This window comes from Vigna unguiculata, chromosome 10 (assembly GCF_004118075.2).
Source record: "Vigna unguiculata cultivar IT97K-499-35 chromosome 10, ASM411807v1, whole genome shotgun sequence".
NCBI classification, from domain to species: Eukaryota; Viridiplantae; Streptophyta; class Magnoliopsida; order Fabales; family Fabaceae; genus Vigna; species Vigna unguiculata.
The window spans coordinates 40,309,201-40,319,883 of NC_040288.1; the positions used below are offsets into that span (position 1 = coordinate 40,309,201).

General features: G+C 32.4%; 1 protein-coding gene across 1 annotated transcript; it reads right to left on the reverse strand.

The window, feature by feature from the left end:
- Positions 1-763: 763 nt before the first annotated feature.
- Positions 764-7,337, reverse strand: LOC114165867 (pleiotropic drug resistance protein 1-like). The gene is made up of 22 exons (XM_028050479.1): positions 7,006-7,337; positions 6,751-6,871; positions 6,477-6,650; positions 6,236-6,395; positions 6,049-6,125; positions 5,900-5,953; positions 5,259-5,651; positions 4,894-5,175; positions 4,469-4,785; positions 4,209-4,369; positions 4,014-4,117; positions 3,768-3,924; positions 3,595-3,687; positions 3,369-3,490; positions 2,956-3,288; positions 2,554-2,844; positions 2,377-2,460; positions 2,152-2,285; positions 1,810-2,037; positions 1,546-1,717; positions 1,209-1,463; positions 764-1,112 (listed from the first exon to the last, which is right to left on the reverse strand). Exons 1-22 carry the CDS (start codon positions 7,335-7,337, stop codon positions 852-854), a joined length of 4,305 nt encoding a protein of 1,434 aa, XP_027906280.1. The 3' UTR covers positions 764-851.
- Between the last annotated feature and the right edge of the window lie 3,346 nt (positions 7,338-10,683).

The window sequence follows — 10,683 nt, forward strand, 5'->3', positions numbered from 1 at the left end:
AACGTGGACTCTTTTCTATCTTTCATACATTTTAAATTTTTCTCGTCATTAATAAAAATAATAAGTTTTTCATCTTTAAAACATTTTTTTATTTTTGTATTGTTTTCTAAATTTGTTTAAATATGACTTTGAAAAGTGAGGCAAGTTACCTGATAACACTTTGAAATAAAAACAAAATAAAATTTTATAATGAATAAAAAAAGTTAAAAGTTAAATATTAAGTATTAGGGATGAAAAGTAAATTAGACATTTAATAGAGAAACATATTTAATTCTTTAAGCTCTAATTATCTACAAATTCTTAGACATTTACGAGTTCAAATTCTTTATTAAGATTTTTGATACAGTCTCGAAGATTAAAAATATACTATTTTAATATTTTTAAAAGTATTTTTAACATATTTTAAAATTTTCAGATGAGTGACCATCAAAATATCTTATACATGTTTTTTTGTCGAAAACTCATTAAATATCATTATATACTTACAAAAGTTTTTGTTTTTCATGTTTCGATACGTTAAAAATAATGATTTTTACTTTAGTTATTACACAGTTTTATTCATATTTTGGTCATCGGTATAATTGGAAGAAAGATAGAAAACTACATTGGGATGTGCCTCTGGTTATGGCTGTAGTGTTGTTAACTATTGGACTTTAGGCACAGCACATTAGTGTAGTAGAGAAACAAGACACAGATTTTGTCGTTAAACTGTAAAGTGAAATACAACTATATAAACTGTCTAACAGTTATGACAGTTATAAGACTTTGATTATATTCAACATTAATGTTTATGATAGTGTTTGAAGCAGATAAGAAAAACATAATCTGATGTTGCAAAAGCAGGGACTAATCTATCGCTTTTGGAAGTTGAAGGCCTTGATTGAGACAGCAAAAATAAAAGCAAAAAACACTGCAAAACCAGAAACCACGATTGCAGAAACTCCAACGAAGTCATGTCTGATACCAAAATAACTTCTTAAGAACTCTTGCGCTGAAATATTTTCTAACTTCATCACATCGGTTATGTCTCCAAACTGTGAAGCAAGCAACCCATATAAGGTCCAGGCCACAGGGCATGCCCAGTAATACCATCTCCACCACACAGGAATGTTCTGTTACAAAAAAGTTAGCAGAAGAGAAATAAAAGTGAGAACATCATAAATCTTGAATCTTTTTACATATTATGTATGCAATTTGGTAATACTTACAGGTCGTGGAATGACAAATCCTGAGAAGAGGTTCCAGATTCCATAAAATGCAGCAGCAACAACAGAAGCAACATGGTGATTTGGTGTGACAGCCACAGTCATCATGCCATAGAAGGTGAAGTAGCACAGTGTGAAGTACATGAAAAACATGAACCAGAAGAACTTCTCCAAAGTCCATTCATAACCCATCATGGAATAAACTATGACAGAATATGTTGTAGCTTGCACAAAAATATAAGGTAGCTCTATTAAAACCTGTGACAGAAAGAAGTGAGTTGTGTTGAAATGGGTATGTAAATTATATTGCAATTGTTAGAAAAAGTGATGTTATTATTACTTGTGCAAGTGCATATGGAAAAGCAGAATACATTCCCGCAGCTCTTTCTCTGTAGAACACAGTTCTTCCAATGGCTACTACAGGTTGTACGGAGGAAGCATTTTGGGTACCAACAAAGAGAATAGCACAATACATTGAACCCATGGCATTAAAAAGATCCTGTCTGCTAGAGCTGAAAGCCATTGACAGGAATCAGAATCTAAATAGAAAAACAAAATTGGCTAAATGTGATTTCTTTTTGTGAGTTAGAGAAATTTGACTTACTATTTGCCACCAAGGTCCCAAAACATTGTTCCAAACATCAAAGCTATGACAGTAGTTGATAGAAATCTCACAGCTGTATAGGGTGGATTGCGCCAATATGACCAATGTTGTTTCCATAAGCAAGCTAGACATTGAACCAAAAATGACTGAGCGTATTGAGTAGGAAAATGAATATCTTTTGAGCCATCACCGGGCTTGCCTAGTTCTGCTATAAGTTGCTTGTTTCTCCTGAACAAACAATAGTCATTAGTGTATAATAGTCTAAGGATTTGTTCTATATAAATTCATACACATACATGTGTGTATAGTTAACAAAAGTCCATAAATTGCATAATAGCTTACCTATACAGCTCAGAATTTCTGTATATTTCATGAAAATCAACACCTAAAGTAAGTTCTTGTGCTGGAGTTGTGACTTCCAACATCCAAGTTGCAGGGTTGAAGCCATCTTTGATTTTACTAACCCCTTCAATGCTCTGGCCAATACAACACAATGAAAAAGAAGTAAATACTACCACAAACATGGGTATCTGCTTTAAATGACATTGAATCGAAGTTGCAACCAACCTCAAAATACTCGATCAATTGACGAGAATGGCGTCCCAATGGCCCTACATATATTTCTTGTCCTCCACGCTTCATTAGGAATAACTAAAATAACATGTAAGCATATGTTAAACACAAAGTATAATGGAGAAGAACTATGAAAAACATCTTTAAGTATGTTTTCACACTATTTCTCACCTCATCAAATGCTTCAAATATGTCAATGCTTGGCTGATGGATGGTGCAAACAACCGTTCTTCCCGTGTCAACTGTGTTCCTAACAGTTCTCATAACAATTGCAGCAGCTCTAGCATCTAACCCAGAAGTAGGTTCATCCATGAAAATTATGGAAGGATTAGCCACTAATTCAACTGCTATTGTTAGCCTCTTGCGTTGTTCTGTTGAGAGACCACTCACACCAGGCAAGCCAACCAGTAAGTTCCTCAGTGGATTCAACTCCACCAGTTCCATCACTTCCTCAATGAACATCTGCAACCATATTCAAATCAGTAAGTGACAACATCAACATTGTAAATTGTTTGGGAAGAAAAAAGAAAAAAACATAGGGTGTTAGGTTTTGACTCTTAAGTTGTAGCTAACCTTTCTAGTCTTGGATTCAACTTCTTCTGTCAAACGAAGCCATGCAGAGAAGACCAATGACTCATAGACGGTAACATGAGGAGAGTGGATATCATTCTGCTCACAATAACCAGAAATACGAGCAAATGTTTCTTGTCTTTGAGGATAACCAGAAACTTTTATGCTTCCCTCAATATACCCACCAGTTTTTCTTCCAGCTAAAACATCCATCAATGTAGTTTTACCAGCACCACTTACACCCATCAAAGCTGTGAGAACACCAGGACAAAATGCACCACTCACACCTTTCAAAAGCACCAATTTGTCCTCCCTTACACCTTGATCCTTCATTTCCTGCCAATCCCAAGAATTATGTGTTAATTTTAGGTAAGTTTAGCTAAAATCACTTCTACAATCCCTTTCAAGTGACTTACTTGTGGCATATCAACAGAGTACACTATTTGATCAAATGTGATAGAATATGGTTCAAAAGGAAGAACCATTCCTCTATTCTCTATGCGGCTACAACTCACAACAGAATTAACACATCCAGAACGTTCTGCATGACAGTGAAAAAACAATTCACTTTAAGTACATATACTGAAATTGAAAACAGTATGCACGTATTGAGTTTTCATGAAAAATATAAATAAGATATATCATCTAAGCATGTTAATTCTTCTTCTCGAGCTCTCCCATTAGCCATACCACCTTCTGATTCTTCAGTTATTGTTGTCTGCGGCTTATCAAATGCTGCAAAAACAATGTAGACGAGTTAATCAAGTTTTGCTTTGTTACAAGAATCTTAATCAAACAAATGTGAAACTACTCACGATTTAGGTAAGTGAGAGCCAAAGTGTATATAACGTTGAAGAGGAAGATAAATCCAATCAATGCCGCAATTCCTATCCAGTACCAATATGCATGTGTCAAGAACCCACGGGACTCCAAAATTTGAATTCCCAAAGTTTTATTTGAATTTGGAGTTAACTGTAATTGCAAAGCAAACATATGAGTAGGGTCACTTGTGTTTTAACATAAAGTAAGTAATCTCTGAAGTTGCTAGTTAAAGAAATTACGTGGTTCCAACTATTTCCAAGGAATTCATTCACCACTATTGCATTCTGCGCATACATTAAAGGTGAAGTCCAGTAACCCCAAATCCACCAGTTCTTGATATCATCTATTTCATTGTCAGTTAAAAAAAAAGCATTAATATAAACTACCATTATGAGATGATAGAACAATTTCATAACATTTTTAATTGAACTCACTTTTTGACAGAATGAAGCCACCCAATGCAAAAAGAATGAGAAGTGCAAAGGACCCAAATGTGTTAGCCACAATCATGTTCCTACCAAGTGCTGCAATAGCTCGGAACAAACCAGAAGACATTTGGTTTATCAGAAGTAGCACAAGGTACTGCTTTAAAAACCTACACAAAGAATGAGTTCACATCAAAAGTAAAGACTACAAGCAAATAAAGCGTAAGTGATCTTCACCCAAAGGAAAAAGATGAAGGGAACTCGTTTACCTCCCAACATTTGGATCAAATCCAATTACGTAGTAGGTCAGAATTACCCAAACAGCAGCTTCTAAAATTGTTATAGGGGTCTTGAGGATCCATGAGGGAATAGCATATGCCCATGAAGGATAAAATAGAAGGTCTCGTTGCTTGTAGAAAACAGGAAGCTTTACAATGGTCAATGAAATCGCAGCCAATCCATTAAACATAAGAATTACTACTGCGAAAAATAGAGCACCAGTATAAACACCTCCATCACCCAGATTATCCCGGTGCATCTCAGTTCGCAGAAACATTGTCATGGTCAATGTTGCCAAGGTCGTAAGCTATGTAACGCACAAACAGAAAAATCAAAAGCAGAAACCATGTAAGCAAAATCATTAAAGTTGTAATTGTCTTCACATGATGTTTTAGATAAAGTCACTAGAACTCACCTGGAGCAGCTTGAAGATGTGAACAAATGAATTCCTTTTCATGAGCAAAAACTCTCTTGAAATGTTAGCCTTTAACAATTCCTTCTTGTTCACACCATATCTTCTAGTGGTTAATGCAGCTGGGTGGCTTTTGGACTTGTCGAATGGAATTGCAAGCTCTTCTCGGATTCTCCTTCCAACATGAAATGACTGAAATGCCTCAGCAAATTGAGTGACAGTTACAAACCTATATGCTTCATCTCTATGCATCCAATACTGCTCTTGGTCCTTTCTTGAAGTTACCTTTGACAAGACATCAATGTTATGTGCATTGATTTCAGCAAAAAACATCAAACGAGAGATGCAAGAGGAAAACTTTGACTTACTTCTTGTAGAAAGTCTGCAACACCTTTCCTCTCGGGACATTGGAAACCAACAGATTCAAAAAATTCAAGAACATGTTGACGGGGTCCTTGGTAGACAATTTGGCCAGCAGATATAAGAACAATGTCATCAAAAAGTTCATAAGTCTCCGGTGCTGGCTGGAGTAAAGAGATAACTGCAGTTCCATCAAGAATGTGAACATAATGCTTGAGACACTTCACGATTTGAAAAGTTGTGGAACTGTCTAAACCAGTGGATATTTCATCCATGAATAGAGCATTTGCTGGTCCAACCAACATCTCCCCTGTAGTAACCCGCTTCCTTTGTCCTCCAGATACACCGCGCAACATTTCATCCCCCATCATTGTATCAGCACATATATCCAACCCCAGAATCTGCAAAGTTTTAAAAGCAAATACTTTTCAGTTCATTTCTTAATAATATATAGATCAAAATAGGTTTCTGGTCCCTCGTGTTCGATCCTAGTTCTTGCAAAAGAATTGTACGTTTTTAGTACAGTCATGTTAACATATTTGTAGGGACAAAGAACATAAACTTTTATAGTGTTGTTACCTTCACAACATAAGCATATATTTTATATTATTCTTTGAGGCATGAGAGGACATTATTCTAGTGGTGTTACCTTCAGAACATAATCTGTTACAAGACTTGCCTCCTGACCTCCAGTTGCAGCTGCCTGGTATATCAGGTGCAGAGATATTACATCCATGGCGATAGAAGTAGCTTAAATAAATGCAACATGAATTTTGATCAGTTTAGCTTCTTTTGTACCTTCATGTAGACATCAATATCCGGGTCTGGCTTGATACTTGCTTCTTTTTCTCTTCTGGCCAACTCAGCTACCAAGTCTTGATCATAACAAATGGTGAAGAGAGGCCCCACATTAATAAATCGGTACGGTGAAAGTAGGCATGGTTTGATTAAAAAGAGAAAGGAAAAGAAAAAGCAAATGTCTAACCGTAACGTGTTCCAACTCCTTGGCACCTTGCTGAGAATGCTAAGGTTTCCCTCACTGTCATTTCTGCAATATGAACATCATTCTGGCTGATATATGCAGCTGTTCTCTGAGGAACAAACTCGTCAAATCCATGCCCATTATAACTCACTCTCCCTGATGCCTACAGGACAAAACAAAGGCATCTAAATTAGACCAAAACCACCGTTTTCTAATGCAAAGATTAAGGGAAAGTGTTTTTCACCTTAAGATTTGGATCAAGTTTTCCTGACATGGCTAAAAGGAGTGTGGTTTTTCCTGAACTTGGAGGACCCAAAAGTAGTGTCATCCTGCGAGGTTTGATTATTCCACTCACATCTTTAAGGATAGTAACATGTTTCTTTTTGCTTGAGAGAATATGGAGAGAAGTAAACACACTCTAAAAAGACAGAGAAAAAAAAAAAAGAAATTGTAAGAGAGTGAAACTAACTCAAAAGAAGAAACACAGAAAAGTCAGAACTAGAATCTGCCAAATGTACCTCCACCATATTAATAACGAAGTTCACAAATGTAGGCAAAACTCTACTTCCCACATAAGTCTCTGCCTCGACATTCAAGTGTTCATATCGAACTTCGATTGTTGGAATCTCAATCCCAACCCTGAAAAATTAAATCACAAAAACAAATAAAAACACAACACAGACCTTATCAAGGATCATGACAAATAGTAGAGACAAAGCATAGAAAAAAACAGATGAAAGAAGCAACATCAATAATGCATCCTTGCTCTTTACCTATCAATCCGATCCTTAAGCTTCAACAGAAACTTCTCATTGTCCTCTTCAGCAACATTGATCAACCTGTCCAACAGTTTGTGTCTTTCTTGAAATCCAAGTTCAGTTATATCAATCTCATTGGCGACTCCACGTGAAGTTGTTAACAACCCTTTCTTCAAACGGTTGTAAGTTGAGAGTTTCTCAAGTGCAGCCCATTTCAGAGCTTCTTCATCAGCTCCCTCTTCATGATGCGATGACCTCGAAAAACCCTCCATTATACTCCTTCTCCATGCAGTAGAACTGCTCTCACGTACACCATTCCTTGCTCTGTATATATCACTCCCCTCCATTCTCTCCACTCAAAGAAACCACAACACCACAACCTTTGCAGCTTCACACATGTTGTCACAGACTAAAGAACAGTGCTATTTATAGCCTGTTGAAATGTACAGCAGTAACGGGAAGTGCTGAAGTAAGTAAATACGAGAAAAGAACGTTTGTCTTTGTCTTTTTCTGATGAGTTTTCAGTTTTCATATCACCGGAAATGGAATGTGGTTATATATATAGATACCTGTTTACTCTTATGTTGAAAATTTATGTTTTTAACTTATAATTCTCTTTGCCTGTTGTGTTCTGACATTGAAGCAGACAAAAGTCAAAACTGGTTTGATAAACATAGCAGTTGGAAGGTTTATATGGCCATGAGAAACCCATCGAGTGAAGCTGCTGTAAAATGCATGCATGCATGCCATTTTGGTTACTGAAAGTGATAGTATTTCTACGTTTTGTATGAATTTATCTACGCGCATTAGTTACAGTATTAAATATATGAAAAATGTTTTGAAAAAGCAACAACAGACACGGACATAGAAAGATGGAATAATAAACAATATTCTGTTCTGATAAATTTAAGCTGTGTTTTATATATAAAGATTATAGTATGTGATACATAGTTACCTTCATAACTGTGCCTGATCAAACCATTTTCTTTGGATTTCAGGTTTTTACTGATTTGTTGGGTGCGTTGAGTATTAAAAATATATGGTATTAATATTTTAAATATTTTTTTAAAATATTTTAAAATGTTAAAATTAATGATAATTAATGTATTATAATGATATAATATATAAATAATATAGAAAAATTCAGAAAAAATCTAATTTTATTTTACAATCCGATATTAAAAAAAGATTTAATTAAATTACAGGATAAGACAATCGTATTTTGATATAAAATTTTCTTTTTCTTTTTACATTTATTTGATATTATTTTTTTATTCATTATTTATTTTTTCAAAATTACAAATGTTAACCTTTATTAAGACCATTTTATTTTTATAAAAATTTTAAAATAGTAGTAATAGGGTAAAAAAACTTTTGTCCTGAGTTTTAAATACATGATAAATTTTAAATTTTTTGCATCTAATTAAATTTTTATGATTTATTAATTACTCAATCATATTATGCTTTATTGAATACTCAATACAATTATAATTTTATAATTTTAAATTTATAAATTTATAAAATTAAAAAAATCATAAAATTTTTAATTTTTAATTTTTAAAATTACAAAATTAGAAATTAGAAATTAAAAAACTAAAAAATTAATAAATTATAAAACATAAAATTATAAGAATACAAATTTAAAGAACTATGTAAGGTAACATGATAATAGAACAGTCATCTATGATGCACCAATATTTCAACTTGAATCATGTATCCGTATCTTACATGAATCGTGTCCGATACTTTATGATACTTTATCGGTACTTGTCGTATTCAATTTATAAAGTCGTAGTAAACTACAAGAAAATCTTTGAATAGTGATTAATTTTAGTGACAAAAAATAATTAGTTAATATATAGTGATCAAATTGACAACTAAAATAATTCCAAAAAATTATAATTGGTTTCTAAATTGATAATTAAAATAGTTTCAATTATGAATTTGTTTCTAAATTGGTCATTAACATTACCTATTAGGTTTTGGTTACCAAAATAATTAGTCTCTAAATTGATCTGTAATTAGAAAATTGGTCTCTAAAATATTTTTGGTTACTAAAATTGGTCATTATTTAAGAGTTTTCTAGTAATGATACTTCTATGATGACAATAATTTATATTTTTTAGGTTGACAACTTTAGTACATATAGTTTTAATTTTTGATTCACACAAAAACAATCATATATTTATTATCCTTTTAAGAATTATTGTATATTTTTTAATATTCATATACCACGTATCTATCACGTATCGTATTTTATTATGTTAAAAATAAACGTATCAACGTATCAGATACGTGTCGTATCTGATACACATATATCGTATTTGTGTATCATAGAGGGTCAAACATATGTGGCCTAGCTAACACAATCGTATTACTCATTTAATAATCACATCATATAATTAATAAAAATAAATTAAACAACAGGACTTTAATTAAAAATATACTTTTATTAATTACTCAATAAATAATAAAAATCATATTACCCATTTAATAATCACATCATATAATTAAAAAAAATATTAAACAACAGGACTTCAATTCAAAAATATAATTTTATTGAGTAATCAATAAATTGCAAAAATGTATTAAGAACCCAATTAAAAGTTTTTAAATTTATCGTAACTTTAAATTTAATTAAGAAAAAAAAATTAATTTTAATTTAAAAAGGCATCGCACTATAGAAAATGTACACTCAGTACAGTGTTTGTTTTTGCAAAGGGACTAAACGTACAGACCAGAGTACACCACAAAACTGGTTAGAATACACTAATCACAAATCACATGGAATAGTTTGGTAATTCACCAAACATTAAGAATATCACGTTTTCCTATTTAATGTTTTCTGTACAACAAAATAAATTCTCGTATTTCTGATCAATCAAGATTAAGACAAATTTAAATAGCTATACTAGTAGAGGTAATATTTTAAAGACATGAGTACCACTGATATAACAAACTTAATACGACGTGTTTCTAGAGGATTTTGGTTTGATAAGATTTAATGTATTTACAAGTAAAACAAATCAATTTGATATATATATATATATATATATATATATATATATATATATATATATATATATATATATTTAATTGAATTGACAAATTAATATTTTTCGATCTAGAATAGAATGGGTTGATGTTTATGATTTCACTATTAATACGAATTTGATAAATAATTTACTTTTGTTATGGACTAAAGTCATAATTGTTTTGAAGTAGATGAAGGTTTGCAATGTATCTTGTACCGAAGTAAATTGACAGGGATAAAATAAGAACCGGTAAAGAAAATTTACGAAAGTGGTAATTTAGATGGCAGCATGTTGGATTTGTCATTTTTCTTTTGTTGGCGACATTCTCAAAGTGTTTAAATTCTAACCACAATTCGTCGTCCTTTACTTTACATTTGGTATGATTACTGATTTGGTATCTCAAACTTTTTCGTTAAGTTCAATTTGATATCCAAACTTTTGGTTTGTTCAATTTAGTATCCAATTTTCTAAAGAGATTCAATTTGGTCATCTTTGTTAAGTTAGAGTTAATGCTGTGTCCATACAGGACACGTGTCAAGCCATGGAATTTTTAATTTTTTTTTTAAATATTTTAAAAAAAATTCAAAAAATTTAAAAACTGTCACGTGTCAGTTTATCATCATGTCACGTGATAGCTTACAATTATGACACGTAACAA